The sequence below is a fragment of the Anarrhichthys ocellatus genome, unplaced genomic scaffold (assembly GCF_004355925.1).
Source record: "Anarrhichthys ocellatus isolate YVR2014 unplaced genomic scaffold, GSC_Weel_1.0 scaffold8, whole genome shotgun sequence".
Classification (NCBI taxonomy): Eukaryota; Metazoa; Chordata; class Actinopteri; order Perciformes; family Anarhichadidae; genus Anarrhichthys; species Anarrhichthys ocellatus.
Window position 1 is genome coordinate 3,574,296 of NW_022280038.1, and position 18,863 is coordinate 3,593,158.

The 18,863-nt window shown below is 43.3% G+C and overlaps 1 protein-coding gene across 10 annotated transcripts in view; it reads left to right on the forward strand.

Annotated features, from left to right (window-relative positions):
- Positions 1-18,863, forward strand: part of celf6 (CUGBP Elav-like family member 6) — a 134,289-nt gene that overhangs the window by 77,857 nt on the left and 37,569 nt on the right. For 6 of the 10 annotated variants that reach the window (XM_031848426.1, XM_031848430.1, XM_031848428.1 and 3 more), the window contains exons 3-4: positions 7,260-7,308; positions 17,124-17,252. In XM_031848426.1, coding sequence (XP_031704286.1) covers positions 7,260-7,308; positions 17,124-17,252 — 178 coding nt within the window. The remainder of the gene's footprint in view (positions 1-7,259; positions 7,309-17,123; positions 17,253-18,863) is intronic. The other 4 variants (XM_031848427.1, XM_031848433.1, XM_031848434.1 and 1 more) reach the window with 2 other exon arrangements.

Below are 18,863 nucleotides of genomic sequence, written 5' to 3' on the forward strand. Positions count from 1 at the left end.
CTTTCTGACTGTAACAAATCAAATGTACAACATGATGCTGTTGCTGACATTTTACCATTCAATACAATGATTTCATTAAATACCACTTGCCAATGTTACGCCATCTTAGCAATACACTGATGGAAACCCTGACAGAGTATGCCAGGCAGACACACAGCTGACAACCTCACAGCTAGACTTATTGATGAGACGTACTTGGGACTGCCTGTTTTGCACATACACTGCAGCTGGCGATACATTTTTTATCTTTTGCATCATCTTATTGTTGCAGCTGGGTGGCTTATTAGGCTCAGTTGAAGAGAGGTTAACATCACGTTGCCAGAGTGGTCTTGGGTGTGGTTTCAACAAAGTAGTATTACGAGTACAAATGCGTGAGTACATGAGAACATGAGCTCATATTGGACCTGATACTGGTATCGGTATCGCTGCATCCCAAGTTACGAGCACATTTTCTTTGCTGTTGCTGGCCCTCTTCCCTTCCCAAACCAACCCCCGGTATCTAGTCTTCAAATAGGAGCTCAGGATCAGAGCTAAAAATAGGTTGCATTTCACGACCAGCCACCCTCTGCTGAGCTGTCAGCGCCCCTTCTCTCTCTTCGTCACAGTGAGGCAGACACAGCCCTCCTGCATGTGTTTTTGTGGGAGACAGGCAATGTGTAATCACTCCAGCTCTAACTCATCTCCTCTAACAAACACGGCAGGCCCGACCTCTCCTGACTTGCTGGCCTCACAGGGAGGCTGCCGTGAACTCGCACACCAATTTGAGAGAAAGACTCATTCCTGCTGCGCTGGCCCGGTTTCTGTTCCCCACAGAAGTGAGGGGCAGGATGTCCTGACGTGTGAGCGATGGCTGATGGAAGGAGTAATTTGGGCTGGTACAGTACAGGCTGTCCATGATCCGGGAGCTTGCTTGCCACTGAGATAGGCCTACAGTGAGATAATTGTATTTTTTTTCCGAAATGCTGTATTTTTTTCAACTGTACTACCTAAATTCCTCAGTATATAAAGGATCCAAAGTGTCAAATTATCAAGATATTTTGCTCTCTGTACTTTCTTATCATTTGGTCTGGTGTATTACAGTTTAGAAAAATAAATCTTTAACAATTCCAAGCTTACCATGACACTTTAAAGTGAGTATTGACAAAAAGCCAATTCCATTCAATAAATGAAACATCAGACTATTCTTAATTCCCTGAAGCTCCAAAGGCACTGATGATAATGACAGAGGTCAGGGCACTTATAGTGGCTTTATAATGATCAAAGGTCAGGGACTTAGCATCCTAATATCTGCTTTAGGAATGAGGCTTCTCGGTCTCAGCCACCGCCATCGGCTCTTTGTTGGCTCTTTAAGAAAAGCCAGTCTGCAATAAACATCTTTAATTGAGCTTAAACGGTTGTAAATGGCATCAACAGCTCCAATGAATTCACTGATGGCGAAACTGCAGAATGATAATGAGAGGCATCAAACAATGGATGGCTCATCAGGAGAATAGTACCTGATGACTCGAAAACTAAGCAGTTATCTGAGGTGTGAGATGAAATGAAAGCAACAGAAATGAAATAACAGCAAAGAAAAACGAATCAACCAGTGCCATTATTTTTTTTCTTTTGTATTTGTTCATGACATTTCACTGTGAAAAGGTTAAAATAAAATAAAATAAAAATGAAATATATGTGTAAACTTCATGACAGATCTTAAAACTGTTACAAGTGAACTTCTCACTACATCACAATACTCCTTCATGTCATGAGTTCTCACCAATCACTGGGTCACAGTGAGGCCACAGCAGTATGAAGCAATGCACAATGTTTCAACGCATTTCAAATTGTAGTAAGTCTGTAGTTGTGATGAACCACATGAGAGCACAAACGTGGGTGCAACTGTTTCAGTAAAATCGGACATTGGCGAGTCAAGAAACCTATTATTTGTTTTGGAAGACAATACTCTAAGGGAAGTCATATCAACAGAATTATTTTGGAGAATTGTGAGTTAATACAGGGCGCAAACAGAGTAATGCTCAATCACAATGTTGGCAGTAGTAGCTTTGTTGTGGCATGTAGATGCAGCCAAGACTAAATGAGTCTGTCCGTATTCATTTTCTCAGTACTACAAAATAAAGGCAACCAGAATGACAATTTGACACCTTATTTATTCCACTTTTTTTACTTTTATCATTGTAATTTGACTGTACTGCACAGTTAAGGCCATTACACACCAGGGGAGGGTAACATATATGATACACAAATGTGAAATACTTGCCTGCAAATATTTCGCATCAACACTATTCATACCGGCAGCGATAACAATTTGCGACAGTTGCAACCCTTTTTCATTAAAAGGTTGAATAGATTTGCGCTGGCAGCGGACCAACTAACGGCATCCTATTGATCCAGAGCAGTGTCTGGCAGTCTGCCTGAGGTATATTGTTGTGTAGCCTAAGCTACTACAAGCTAGTTTCCGTTTAACAAAATGCTCTGAGTGAATTTGAGTTTCCTCTGGGTAAACACTTACACAGTGTACTGTGTATATCTAGGGCTTATATTGTGAAAGGTAACAGCGGAAGGAGTGGATCTGGTCTGTACTGCCATTGTCAAGGTTGAGAGGAGTAATTAAGTTTGCCGTCTTGCCTCTGTGTTGTTCTACGATGTACGCATTATGTTCCTTACACACAAACTGAATTTTTATTCTCATAAAGCTCAGAAAAATCCAACTTACTCCCAAAAAGAATTAAGACTCAAGACAATAAATAACAGATAATATATAACAAAAATTGGTGACCAGACATTCAGTATCCCGACAAATGTAGATTCATCTTAGAGAAGTTCCCCATCAGCCGTTGGCACCGAATTTGTGTGGACGAACTGTATATACGTATGTGCCTTTGCCACTGCACCTCCTGGACAAGAATATCTTTCTATTAAGACAAGTTGGCTTACACTCTTCCCCTCATTTGGTGAGCCAATATTCGTCTTGCGCCACTGTGATTGCCACAGCTGTTTAAAAGTTATGAGATGAAGTAATGTGTATGGCTGAGAAGGTAATGATTCATCGCCACATCCTGCTATAAATATTCCACTTCACCCAATACACCTGTCGTGTGTGGATGCTCACTGAGGAAAGAAAATAGCAGGTGTGCCCAGATATGCTTTCATTATCCATCATGTGCGCAAGACACAACACTTGAGCAGATTGGAGCTAATTTTCATTGCATAAGTGTAAAACCATTGTTTGAAACAATGCTTCAGTTTTATATTGTGTGCATTTAGCTCGCTGTCTTTTTGATGACTTAATATTGATTGCGCGACCAGCACTTTCTGTGGGTTTAGCCCTGTGTTCACTTTACTACATATCTACTCAGAAGACAGCTCACATCATAACTATTAAGTAATCATAGTTGATTAGCATGTCCCTAAAATTGAGTAGTAACTGTTCCCTACTTGTTCAGTAGATGCAATAGAAGGTAACAATTGTCATTCAGTTAGAAAAAGTAAATGCATTTCAATTTGCAAATCAGTATGATTTATTCTGTCCGATTCAACTTGGCTCACCAAGAATGTTCTTCACTCTAGTCATCTAAAAAGAAAAGAAGTTTAAGAGTTACAACCAGAGAGACTCAACAGTGGACGAAGTACTCACACTTCTGTCACGGTCCTCAGAGAACATTTTGTATGTATTTAAGTGTCTGGTAGATTGCATTTCTCTTTGCTGGCTTTGTGAGCAGTGGTATTCACAAAGCATGGTCAAAGGCCAGCTGTGTCCTTGTCTCTCTTTTCCTCCACTGCACTGTTATCAATCAGGTGGACTAGCCAAAGATAGATGGATTGATGTGCATGCACACTCAAACACACACACAGTCATACGCTCTGAAACTTACACACAGTCCTTTACTGGAAAATGTAAGCAAGTTCCTCTCTTCCACACTGTTGGCTTTCCACCCCTCTGTGACTTCAGCTGACTTTTAGTCATCATAACTTAATGAAAAATATAGATTTGCCTCTGGAGATTAGAGCAAAGAAAAAAGAAAAGAATGTAGAGACATAAAGGAAATAGAGCATGAAGGAGGGGAAAACATGGAGAGGGAAAAAAAGTGAGCGAAAGAAAGAGAAAGACAGAAAAGGGGAGAGATGCGGAGAAAGAGAGATGGCTAAGTGTAGCAGCACACAGGCACAGAGCTGTGAGTTCCCAGGCAAGACAGCATGAGCTGCCTATTTGTCAGCATTGATCAACCCATTAAGGGGCTGTGGTGGGAAGCATATTGGTTTTGGAGGCCAAAGGGGCAGAGAGAGACAAAGATAAAGCAAGACGGGAGGTTGTTGAACTCCTTTCAGCCTCGGCAGCCACACGTCTATCGGATGAAAAACCCTCTAGTCCTCCTCTCCAATGTCTATGCAGTTCATTATGCGGGGCCCAACGACAAGGCTAAACGCCATGTGCTATCTTAGCTTTCTGCTGCTGCAATGCTAATAAGAAACTAGCTAGCTCCTCAGACAGACAGAATGTCACTTGTCCTCTTCCTTAGTGTGTGCGTGTATGCATGTGTGGAGGCAAAGGATGGGTGGTGTGGGAGTGGGGGTGGGTCCTGGCCCTAGGGGAAAGCAGGCTGCCTCTTCGCCCAGCCTCTGATGAATTCATATAATTAACTCTGCCTTGATCTGTTGGCTAATCCTGCACTCAGTAATAAGGGATTAAAATGTCACCTAAGCCACCTGCTGCTATTGAGCCCCTAGACTTTTTGTGCCTGTGTGTGTGTGTGTGTGTGAGTGACAGAGAGAGAGAGAGAGAGAGAGAGAGAGAGAGAGAGAGAGGGAGAGAGAGAGAGAGAGAGATAAGAGGATAAAAGTAAAGTTAATTTCAAGATGTCTGTGCAGTATGCATATGTGCTCGAAACATTTCCTCTGTTTGCACAAGAAAATGTATATAGAGGACACTATAATGTAGTTCAAAGAAGCAGACATCTGAACTGCTGCCACATGCACAACTCCACATCTCACAACTCCATAGTTTGGCATCAAGCTGAACTCCATAATTTGGCAGGAAGCTGGAGCAGACGTTGCAGCAGACTCGCTCTGAAAACTCATTGTCACAGTCACTAAAAAGGGACATGAAAGTGGGACATGCTGGAAGGTTGGAGTTGAGGAATCTTTTTTTCCCCTCCCCTCTCACTATGACCTCCTCGGACCAAGTAAAGAAAAAAAAGAAGGAAGAAAGAAAGAAGAAAGAAAGGAGTGCCAATTGGTTGGCTAACAGCCCACAGACCAACGGACAGCTTGCCTTGCCTGCCTTGCCTGCCGGCCACCTCCGCTCGGTTGCCTAGCAACCACAAGTGTACTTTTGGGTTGTCTAATGACTCTTGTTGCTGCAGTGGCTCAGGGGCTACTAATGAAGCCTCCTGACCAATCGCTGCCGTTTAAGACCTAGAAGCTGACTGATCACTGGACAGGGATCTTGGGACCTCAGGCTACTCTAAACCTCTTATGTGAGACAAATGTTTCCCCCAACCTGAGCTGCTGCCAAGACACACACAATATACACACACACACACACACACACACACACACACACACTATATACACACAACACACCTTCAATACAATACTGCCTACAATGCTCCAACTGACCTTAACTCTCTCCACTGCTTACTCACATACATCAATCGTCAACATATCCTCATACAAAGGTTCACATATCGAAAAGTTATATATAATCTTTTGTCCGTTCTCTTGCAAATGTCCAGCAACACAAGCGATTAGTGCGCCTGCACAAGCCCTGTTTAGGCAACAAAACCACTGGGTTAGGTTTAGGAAAAACCGTGGTGGTTAAAATATATATATTTGTTACGTAAAATATAACAAAAAAAAACAATGGTTTCATGGGTGAAAGTCCTCTATCAACGTCCATTTATATGGATGTGACTGCGCTTGCGTCTGAATCTGTGTGTGTGTGTCATTCGCTGGTCTTTGTGAGTCATCTCTCTAAGCTTTGTTCCAGTGCCACAGCATATTGCAAAGCAAGTACATTACGTCCCCAGGGTGTCACCATGTATATGCTTGTCTATACATGTCTCAAGCCTTAGGTCTATATTTGGCCATGGTCAACTGCTGTCAAGTGATGCGTTGCCTGAGGGCCCAACACCCACTGTGCTGCCCTTGCTGACTGATCTGAGGGGGCAATATCGTGTGTCATTCACTGGCACTCACATGTTGGGCCTGTCTGCATGGCCTAGTTAGAAAGATAGGCCCACTGCAGACTGAAGCCAGAAAAACACCATGCCAAATAAAAGACACAATGCCAACTATGACATGCGTGGGTAGCCTCAATAAGCAAGGGTCTTCGAGGGTGGCTCATAACACCTCCCCTTTTAACAAAGGAAAGAGGGGATATTATTCGTTTCACAGAAGTCACAAGATCAAGTGCTTTTCTGTTTTCACATTCAAACTCCGGGGAGTGAAAAAAAAGAAAAGAAACCATAGACAGGGGAGCAAAGAGAGCCAGGGGAGTTTTTATCCACGGTGTGCAGTTTTTAAAAGGTTTTTATTATGTTAGCTTGGCGACGTTTTGCTTTCACCTCACTATAAAGTTGTTCTTCAAAGGTTGTTTATCGATTCCCCACTGTTAACCTTTCACAAGCTGTTTCACAGCTACGCTGTTCGTTGGCTCTAAATAGCTTCCAGGAGGAGCAGGCTGGGTCAGGGTGGGGCTGGCTGTCCAGACCAGTGGTACATTGGTTGTGAGTTGCAAAAGGGATTCTGGGTAGAGAGGAGAGACTGGAGGAAGGGATGGAGGCAGAGAAAGAGGGATTGCTGAGGGTCAGGGATGAGCAGTATATAGCTGGTGACTGCGAGTCTGGAGCCAGGAGGGGACAGGAAGAGCAAGGGCCAGCCTGAGAGTACCTCTCCCTCTGGGGCTGGGAGTGGCTGATGTAATGGCATTAATCTCCAAGTGCCATCTGACACCCAGTGTGGCTCCGTCATTGAAAAGTGCTAATTCTGCTGAACTGTGGGGGTAATTCGGGCTTCTCTAGAGGCAGTGCCCTCGATTAATTAAACACGTTGGCATGGAGAACCAAACAGATTGATCTCTTTTACGTTGTCATCACTGCTGATTTTTGCATTAAACTCACAGAGCACGACAGAATCAAGCCATTAACGCCAGGAACACTAGCACATTTCACTTGTTCACTCCTATCATTTCGTGCTAACCTGGGATTTCCCATCTCTTCCTTCTCTCTCTCCGTCTACTTCTCTCTCTCTCTCTCCAGATGAACCGACCCATCCAGGTAAAGCCAGCCGACAGCGAAGGACGAGGAGGTAATTAACCTTCTCCTGGTCTCCGTTGCACACACCCCTTAAAAACACACACACGCAAACACACAAATACACTGGAACAGCGTACACGCAATCCTTAATATTCTGCTCTCACTTGAGACACACTGGGAGTTAGTAGAGTAGCCCGAAATATAGGTCACTTGCTTCTATTGACTTCCCATCTGTGCCAGCAGAGGGGCTGTCTCAGGTTCACAGTCACTGGGAGCAGTTCAAAGACAAGATAGAGAGACATGGAGAGAAATAAAAGAGAGACAGGGAATGGTAAAAAAAAAAGGGCGAGTAGAGGATCTACATCCTCTGATTTCCATAAGGATAAGAGGCAATGGAATAGACCCCAAATATACAAAGACAAGCACACACACACACACACACACACACACACACACACACACACACACATATACAGTATATAAACACCCCAGAGCTATACTACATGGACAGAGACGGTATCATTTTGAATGGATGTATGAATTTATAAGTCATCGAATGAAGGGGAGACAGCATAAAGTAAGTTTCTCAAACTAGGAGGTATCATTGTTCAAGGGGTTTTGAACCTCTTTGTGGTATCTGTTTTTTTGTCTAGTCGTAAGAACACAACTAATTCCTGTTTCACTTCTTTAAACTCCACATCCACATGTACAGTATCTACTATAAATGTTTCCATAGTGCCTTCCAACTTACTTACTTACTTCTCGAACTGTCCATTTAGCTACCTATCTATCCTGTCTGCCTAATTTCGAGTACTGTCCCATGATTACATTGGGATTAAATAGTATAGATTGTTAAACCATCTAAAAGTTATCCGAGTCAGATTCAGTGTGATTCAATGCTTGATGTTAAGACTTCCAGCTGAACTCACTTGGCATACTGCATGGAATTTTTTTTGTGAAAGAATGTTGTTTCAAAAGCAAACCCGCCCATTTAAAGCATTAATCGTGACATTAACATGTAGCGATTGTGCTTTGACATAGTACTGTTCTTTCACAAAGCCTCCTACCTCCATCTTTAGTCTGACTGACAAGGTGATTGACTAGCTCATTCTGAAGCCATTTCTGACTAACAACACTGAGGTTAATGCAGATTGAGCCTGTTAAAGATTTACATGGGTGGAATACGATCTAATTGGACCAGTCTGTGTCTGCCCTGCGCTTGCATTTCAGAGTGGTGATTTAGACTGCCTAGGTCAGATTAGACTGAGCCACTTTGCTGATTTATGTGGTCAAGTGTGAATCAGATGGACCATTTCTATTGCCACACACACCCCCGTGTAGATCGGATTTTTTGTCATGGCGGCACTTTAATTAACGGCCATCTAAAAACAGGCAAAGTATGACCGACAAGGCATGGGCGAGAGCCAATCGCCATTCTCACCAAGATAAATTGGATCTCTGGACTTAAAAAGGGAGGATGGATGGGTCCCAATATCAATTACAACCCTTTTTTCAGCAGAAAGAGAAGGGAGATGAACCGGCAGTGTGAATGAAATACAGAGAGCTCTTAGGCTGGCACAGCCTCTGCCAGTCTGTCAGATGGACTTTCTATATGGGAGGACAGGACAGGACACAGCACAGAATGAAATAAGACCAAGCAGACAGGCCCCAACAGAGATATTGAGCGTTAATGGCAACAGGAAGTCAGCAGACAGGCCAGGGAAGTAAACCACAGTCACGGCTGACAATGAAATGAGATTTACTATGAAGGCCTGTGGTTAAAGTACAATAGACAGCCCAGCCAAGACTAAAGGAGAGAAAGTAGCGAGGGATTCTTCCGTGGAAGGCTGGGGAGCAGTGAGGTGCACCAATCCCAGTGGGGCCTCTTGATTGTCAAACCTAGGGCTGCACCGGGACATTTGTACCTCTAGAATGGAGTCACATTTATCACTACCAAGACATCAGCAATTATCTGTCATGGGAACTTGTGCAGAGGTCTCGATTACGTGCCTGTGCAGGCATTAGGGCCCATTACGCCATTTGGAGACTCCAGTAGCCCCTCACGGTGTCCCTAAGAGACGACTTGTCTCTGGGGGTATGGGAGTGTCAGGAGGAGAATAAAACCAGAACTCAGAAAATGATGAGGGGGGCCACGGCGCCACACAAATCCTGCCACTCGGCTGCCATTGTGGATCACAGAGCTGATTCTCTGGCTGTCTATTACAATGACTCATATCTTATTTTATTTTTTCCTTGGATTATCAAGAAAAAATGGAGCATGAGAGGGGAACTTCACAGCCCTCAAATCTATTTATGTTCCCTGAGTCAGCCGACCTCTTCCCCACAAAGTCCACATTTATAAGATGTGGTTAACACTTTTTTTTTTCCTGCACAATTCTATCAAACCATGATTTCAACTCAGAGATACTGAGACACAATCAAGGCATGATTCTTCTGCTCACTCACTCTGTGGTCAGTGCAGGAACAGATACGCTAATATAGCTCCACTTGAAACCCAAGCAATTTGCTTCAAACCAAAAGAGGCTGAAATGAGGAAAAGTAGACATCGCTTGTTCTCCCTCTCTATTGTTTTTCCTTCCTTCTCCCTCATTCCGTCTCATTGGTACTGCAGTGCAAAGGGAGAGATGGAGCGAGTGATAGTGAGAGAGGTGGGGATTCAGTACAAGGCCCATGGAGGAATGCGAGAGAGTGAAGGATTGAAGACAAAAAGAGCGAGAGGGGAAGAGACGACAGGATGAGAAAGTTAACGGAGGGTGATGGAGGCAGCTGAGTGAATCTCAGCAGTAAATCATCTCAGAGCCGCCCCATCCCTATCTCCTCCTCGCCTCGCCAGGAATCCTTTTCCCCCTGACCTTGTCTGACGCTGTGTCTATGAAGAAAAGATGGGGCCAGATTATCTATGATTGGAGATGGCCATTATCTAAACACAATCTTGGAGCCAGGTCCCACTCCTCTAGCCACTGCTGTGAGACTGGAGACCACACTGATGAGAAGTGAGATGACGGGTCAGCCTGCAACACCCTCTCCTTTTATTAACTCTGATAAGATGGTTTCAACACTCTCCCGAAATGCCCAGCAACCTCCATCAACATCGACTTTTTCACAAAGTGCCACTCTCAGTGCTTTTGTCTACACACAGTCTCCTAACCCTACTTGTTTATTAGCTCCCCATACTTTTGTTTTATTAGATACTTATAGAGTGCCAGAGGCATTGCAATCCCTGCATTTTATACTCTGCAGCCCCGTGTGAGCCTTTTTAATATCTTATCCATGCCCTTTGTCTGGCTGACGGGAGTCTTTGTAAATGGGTCGTGTTTGTCCTTGCCAACCTGCTGCTCTTCAGATGGTTGACCCCAGTTGGGGCAGTGAAGAGATTGACAGGACCTTAAGATGTTGCGCACTGTGCTGTCATGCCCCACCCCAGCAGGTAGGGAAGAGTGAGGGCTGCTGGCTGGCTCTGGCAGGCCACAGGGGAGGGGCTGTCTGGAGGCACCTCACGCCCACAGAAGAGCGCGCTCCACTTTACATGCAAATGAAGCCAAAGGATCCCTCTGTGCCTCTGGACACAATCGTGCAAAACTCTGAAAAGTCAGGAAGAACCCTGGCAGCGGTTGATATGTGTGTGCGGAGAAATAGACACAGACATGGGGACTCTTGGACAGGCAAAATAATTCAGGGATTTCCAACAGTGACCATTGCACTGTATTCATTTAAGGTTTTAAAGTATTAATTTAAATTACTTTGTTGTAGAGATCCATGTTTGATCCATTAGAGAATGATGTTTCTAAAGTGCAAAAAGAAGGAGTTAAAATATTTGGACTAGTGCTGCAACAGGCAATTCCTCACAAGTTTCCTTGATTGTTCTGTACTGTTTTTTGATCCCTCCCACTTCCCTGGGTAAATGGATTTGACAGCTGTAGTGGTATAAGTAATTAATTTACAAACACAAAGCCTGTATATTCTCGTCGTGCTTGATACACCGACAATTTGAACATTTGTTCTCCTTTAATTATTCCATTTACCACCTCACTATACTGTATAATCCCCTCGCATACACCAGATTGGGACCAGCAGCAGACATGTGTAGTATGCGTTTGCACATCATTTTTACTGGGATCGTATCTAAGTACTAATGTTAGCTGGATAGGAACTAAACATGAGTTATAAGTAGGATGGGGATTATTTAGTAGTTGAATGGGTTCTGTAAAGGCAATAGGAAAGTTTGTGGGGGTTGAGAAATTAAGCTGTATACACACACACACAAGTTTGCGCATTTTTTTAAATCTAACATTATATCAATTTGGAATGAAACACTATACAACAGGAAAACTACTGAATAAAAAAAATCTCACCTCTATTAAGTGGGTGTGTAATTATGAGAATATTCAGTAGTACATTTAAACAATATACTTAAATCTCCATCAAGGAATATTTGTTATTATTAGAATAACATAGAATGATGAAATGAGTCGCCCATACTGCTGACAGTGAAGATATCCCACTCTGCAGCTTTTTCTTTGCATACGTTACCTCTGAGTTAGTTTAGCAAGTTGACATTTACGCTAACAGCTAGCATTTGTGAGGTCATAACACTGAATTAACTTAAGAATGTTAGCCATCTCAGCTAACTAGGTAACCCAGCTCTGGCAGCCTCCGGGTGCACCTGCCAACATCACCGTGTACAACAGGAGATGCAGAGAACCGGGGTACGTTGTATTGAACTGCTATCTTGAAACGTTATCCCACTATCCACCAGACCCACTTTGTTAACATAGGCTCAAACAAATCAATAAAACTTCTTCTAAAAATTCTTTGAAATACTGTAGCGGGAGAAATCACCTCATATGGGCTGATTCCCATGCTAAGGAAAGGTTGTAGGCATATTATATATGTTACATCATAAACTCATTTTTTGTCTTTTGTCTTCCATTTGTCCTGTTATATTTTTTGTTGCCGTTATTACAAGTAATTGTCCCATACTCACTTTGCAGCATCATCATATTTGCCAAATAAACTGACAAACCCCTCTTTGCTTCTTCTGTTAAGTCAAAATAATCCCCCAAATTCATATGCAATAATTTTAATATGGCAAGAAATAAAACTTGTGACAGGTTTTAAATAAAAAAAAAACCATATTTATCACTAAGGGGAATCTAAAGTGGTGGAGCAATGTCTTCTGTTCACAGAAGTTTAACATGAAAAACTGCTGAGGATGCGAAAGTCGCATGGCCGCAGGACTATTAACTCGAGAATACAAGAGTTATAACAATGCTCGATAACAAAAAGAAATGTCCTCTCTTAATAATGTATAACGCTCACTATCTTTAAAAGCCTGTTCTAAAAGCAAATGGCACCGTTTGATTCCAAACAGAATCCTGCCTTTACACAACTGGCACATACAGAAGATGGTGAAAAATAATGTCTCACTCAATATTAAGAAGCCGTACTGTACACCCGGTCTGTACGCCTACATGTGCGAGCGTGTCTGGTGGCAGGCCTCCCAGGCAGTTGCGCACCAGCGTCAGGCTTTTCTAATGAGACCAGAAGAAGCACAACTTCTCTGTTGTGCTGCCTGGAACATTACTCTGCATTTGAAATGCATCCAGCGGCCTAGCAGGCATCATTTATCTTTAGATGCAGCTGTCCATGCTTTCTGAACACTTACTACTACCAAGCTTCCCCGACTGCTACCAGCGGGCAACAATGTAATAAAACCGTGAAAGAAATACATATACTGTATATATATTTACCATGACACACTAGCAGGAGAGTAATTATTTAAAGAAAATATTCCCATTATTGCCAAACAAAAGCAGAAACTATTTAAAAGTATACTTCACAGCAATGCACTATTTGCCTGGAGAGAAAGAACAGGGTGAGGGATGCCATTAAAAGGGTAAAGAGAAAGATACAGGGAGGGCAATAGAGAGACAAAAGGAGATGGGAGGAAAGAAAAAGCACACTCTATATGCATATACTGCAGCCTACAACACAAGTAGCACTTTATTCCAGGGAGAGAAGCATCAATCTTGACAGCATATGGCATCTGTGCAAAATCCATTAATTTTTAATATACCGGGCGCTGAAATGAAAAGGCTCCTTGAGACAAGCAATTGTCAGATGTCAGTAGTGTTTTGATAACATTTTTGATCTCCTTTTTTTTATTTGCATTCATAAACTGGGGCTGTCCACATGCCACCTCAGTTTGGACATGGCTGTAGACTGACATGGAACCATTTTCCACACAATTGCTCCCACCTTCAGTCAGAAGATGAGGAAACACAAAAAAAGGACGTGTGAATTACTTTGTGTATGAGAAGAAGAGTGTGTGCACTGGCAAAGGCCTGACAATAATAAAACCGTACGTCTTTGCACACATTCGCTTTACAAATATCCAATACTGTACATATAATAAAAATATCTTCCATAACACTGCTAATTATAGTTAAATGTATACAGTTAGAAAGGTTCCAGGATTAATTAATGGTGATTGAAGATGCAACGATACAAAAAATCATCAAAATAATCTGGCCAGGCTTCATGGCTGCAACACACACGTGCACACACATTATCATTTTAAAGTAGTGGCAAGGTTTTGAAAGTGCAGATTACAAAAGGTCTCTTCAGAGTAGGGCAGAGAAGTGCTGTAGAGCTCAAATGTTTTCGAGCTGTGTGGCTCAGCTCTGTTAGTGGGATAAGATGAGCCCCTCTCAATGAGAGATAAGTACCAAGAGGTCAAACAGTCGGCTCAATGAGTTCTGTCATACTTCTGTATCCTCAGACGGTTCCATATGAAGGTCCTCACCCCTCTTAATGCAAATACATGACTGTACTTGAGAAGATTATTCTTTTTTTCCCCCTGCTCTCCCCACTTTTAATGGATAACAATTTGGAGTCACGCCGCCGTCGTGCAGAGGGTGCATTACAATATATTTATTCATATTCATAAAATGCCAATTCAAAGCTTGCGAGTGGCCATAAGCGACGAGCGAGAACATGCAAAATCCAATAAGAGCTGCTTTGGAGACAGGTGCAAAGTGGACTAATTAATAGCAATCTATACTCTGGCCAGCGCATGCAGTGGGCCGACTGAGACACTCTTAGGTCAGGCAATGAAAAGATAGCAGCTCCAAATTCATTTTCTCACCGTGGCTATCCCAAAGGAAGGCTCCCAAGTACACTCACACTTCCTTTAATGCCTTCACTGGGGTGTAATTTATTTTTGCGTTTGCCAGCACATTTGGAAAGTTCATTACTTCGCTCATGGCTTGTTAATTAGCCTTGTAAAACCGCCATTAGATCTCCTCGGGCCAGGACCGAGATGAGACTTTTGTCCCAAAACATTAACACACTGCAGGAGGCCTGTAAAACTGCACTCTGCCCATTTAAGTTGTAACAGTGACACCTCGGTGTAAATCTGAAAGATGGAGGGACATCAAGGCAAAGTCATGTGCGCTCTGGACGGGCTGTTGCCTCATTTCATGTTTCACCTTTGCTGCCATGGACAGGGGTCAGGCTCATTTCTCTCCCACACCTGTTCAGGGCCGACTTTACAGCTACGCAGCTCCTCCACTGTTGCCCAATTTCCAGCTAGATGTCTGTCCTCCATGTCGGTATTTGCTAAATCCCAGTTGATGGTATAAGTGTCTCTGTGGCGATCACCTCAGGGTTCTTGCTTACTTCCAACCCCGGAGCTCCGAGGGGTGGAGGGATGGTAATGAGCAGTCGTACTCGGTGGGTTTGAGAAATCTCGCTGTGTGAGGCGTGACTACAGGAACATGAACTGACACCACCGCTACAACACCAGCAGTAGAGACCAAGCAGCGTGGCCTTTATTGATTATTCAGGTGCTCATTTGTGTGGCCAAGCGGGTAGCAGGCACGTGTCTCATTTGAACTTTACAGGAAAGGAACAGGATCCGATTTCCCTGCTGCAAAAAGGAAGCGCTGGTGCTTTATTTTTAGAACAGCTGCGTCTAATGGGGCCTGGCAGGTACAGGAGGCGTCACATCTGTCGAGACCCAGGTGATGCTCTCGCCCTCCGCTCCTCGCCCGCCTCTAACCAGTCAAATGACTCACACTGATGATCAACAGTGTCATTTCCAATAAACTCTTCTTACTCTTCCTGCCACTTTCCATCAGTTCTGGCGATGGGTTCTTGCTAGTAGCCATTTCATTCCACAACACAGCGGAATAGGGGATGCATAATGTAAAAGATGTAAAGAAGATGAATGCACTGTGTAATGCCAGGGCACTGGGAAGATTAATTAGAAAAATCCAGCTTTCTGGCTGGCCAAAATGTAGCGGTATAGGGCCCATGCATCTGAGCAGGAGTGACTCCCACTGGAGGTCAGGCAGTGAAGATATTGGTGTAGGTGGAGCTGCCTTTCAAACTTAATACGGAGAAGCATTGAGAAACTCAACGTCATTCCAGATGTTAAATCACACCAGATTCAGCTTACATTTAGACTCTCCAAAGGGGACCGTTATTAAACTTTAACATTTGTCTTTGACCACTTACCGTTGACCTTTTCCTACTGATAAAGTTTACAAAAGAAGTCAGTTTGATAGTAGGAATATAGCCCTGATGTTTCTATGATGCGTACCTAGCATTGTTTTTAAGTGGACTTAACTTATTACATAGAATTAGTGACCAATAATTGACCATTAAGAAGTAGATCTGAGGTTATCTATTCATAATAGTGCAAAGTAAACCAGCTAAACAAATCACAGATTTACCCGAAATATTTAGTCAGGGGTTCAAATATTACAATATAAATGACCCAGTATAATGCTTTGCCATTCTTTTGTTTCAAGGCATTAGAACTAAACCTTGTAGCTCTTAAACTTATATGTGCTGAAATGGTTTCTGCAACCGCCCTTCTCCATCACTAGCCTGAGAAAGCATTAGGCCGTGGTCACGGTTATTGTGGTAAAAAAAAAAATCTCATTTACTCTTCAACTTGTATGAAGTTGTAAAAAAATATGCAGCGTGTACGCAACATAGTAGGACGATAAATCATTTATTTGAATTGTGAATCTAGCTTAATTTACTTTTGTATTTGTTGGAGTTAAAAAACACAAATCTGCAAACCTTACGCTGATAATCATCCACCAACATCTTTACACTGAAAAGGCCAACATTGGGCAATGCTCAGAATCTTGTTCATTTTTTAATTCTACTTGACTAATTTTCCAAATAATTTGTTCTCTATCTTTAGTCATTCATACTGAAGAAATGAGAGTTTCAATTTGTCTCTATAAGACATATTTTACATACTGTCAGCAGAAAGTGGAGCGGGTACTCTTGAATGAGACACTTTTTATTTTTTTTTTTACTTTTCCCAAGTTTATCATAGGATAGATTGTGCTTTAGAGTTTACTGTTGCTTATTATAATTCCTGCTCCTTTGGCGATGACAAAATGTCACACCATGTTCTCGTTCCATGTTCTCTTTCAACTCTGTGACTTAAGCATCCAGACAATCTAACAGTTTGTCTACCTGTGCAAAATATTTGCGCTCTCTTTCTACCTTTACCTGAAACCCAGCTCCAAACATCATCTGTATCAAACGTCACCGTGGCAGACTTGAATAGCTCACTGGAAATAAGAATATATCTCCCTCATACCAGGGTGGGGTGGCACACCACACATCAGTGAGATCAACAACAATAACAACAACAGCAGCAGCAGCATAGACTCAACACAGCAGACTGCTGATAAAAGGGGGGTTTGAGTTGCACAAGTTCCTCTCAGCTCAGCAGAACGGTACCATCAGCTGTAGCATTTGTCTGTTATCTCCTTTCTTCCACCCTCCTTCCCTTCCCCTTCCTCTCTTCCTATCCAGAAGACAGGAAGCTGTTTGTCGGAATGCTTGGCAAGCAGCAGAGCGAGGACGACGTCCGGCGGCTGTTCGAGACCTTCGGCCAGATCGAGGAGTGCACCGTCCTGCGAGGGCCTGATGGGGCCAGTAAGGGTCAGAGCCCACACACCTCCCACTACTTCTTTCCCCTGTCTGTCCCTCTTAATCCCTCTGTCTGTCTGTGTGTACGTGTGCTGTCTTTCTTATCCTTTCTGCTCTTTCCATTTTTAAAACCGTGCTCCACCTTCTCTGCACTCATTGACATCGTCTGCGATCCACTCTGCTCTTCTGAATAACTTATCCTCCCCTTCAGCTATTCTGTTTTTTTCACCACCTCTTATGTGTCTCGCTAGCATTTCTTTCATACTTCATTGTCACAGTGCTCCGACACCTCCCCTTCCCCTTTCCCTTTTCTCACTACTCTATATTTCCCTTCCCTTTTTGTTTTCACTCTTCTTCCTCTTCCCTTTTTTTCTTTCCCTTCCGAACTTCTTCTGATGTTGTCCCTTCATCACGGCAGCTCCTCTCACCCTGGGCTTGTACTCAACAAAAACATCACACAACACCTCGTCTTTCAGCGCATCCCTCTCCTCCTCCTCCTTCTCTTCCTGTTATCTGAAAAGCGGAGGGGTGTAATCATGTTTGTTCCCCACATTCCCGTCATCCCTCCCCACAGACATCATTGGACGATAATGTCCTACTGTAAATAAAGCAGCCAGGCTCTGGGTTTTGCTGCTGTCACTCACTGTGCGGCAGATTTGCCTGCATTCAGTAACAGCTTATGCATTCATGTCTGTGGCGTATGTGCTATTTAGTTAGTAAAACATAGTCAAATTAAAGATGGCTGTGAAATGTGCGATGCAGGTGGGATTGTTCTGAGAGAGCGAGAGGCACCCCTACCGTCCTTTGATGGGTTTGTGTCTCAAAGCCATAATTTGAGCGATAACGTCAGTGATATTGCTTGGAACCTTCCTTTCTCTCTGTTGAGTGTGATTTATTCTCCTACGTGAAGCGTCTGGATGTGTGAAAGGATGGGGGGGGGGGGAAGGCAAGGTAGAGGGGTTGATAATGTGCAAGCCTTCCGAGTATATCAAAGAGAAAGGCTGGCTGTACTGAACCACACGCCTATCTGTGTCTACATCTGTTCCTCTCACTGTTAATCCCGGGTCTATTGCTCTGCGTCGCCCCACCGGCCCACTACCTTCCTTTCTCCCTGGCTTGTTTCCTCTTTTGCTGTCTCTCCCTCCCTCTCCAGCTCCCTCTCTTCCTGTCTGCTCAGATACCTCAAGCTGATTGACAGCACGTACAATTAAATATGCGCGATGCTGCTGTGTCAGACAGAAGCTAGTTTTCTCCCTCATTCGCGCTTTCACTCGTTTTCACCCTCCTGCACCTTGCACCCCATCTCTCTTTCTTCTCTCTTCACATACCATACGTTTCCTGTGTTGGTATTTGTCTCCATTATCACCATCTTGATCATTACATCTTCTTCAAGTTTTCACTGCCATAAAATGGAAACTGTAGAGCATGGTTGACTATGAATGCTACCCCCAGACAAAGGTCTCATATATAGGTATCTGGTACTATCACTCACTGTGCAACAGTCCCACGCAATCATTACGGGATGTTACGGCAAATTATTTTGCCAGCCGCCTCGCTTGGGATGAGGTTCCTGTAATTTGAATGAGACAGACCTTGAAATTGACAGTGCTATCTGTTCCATGA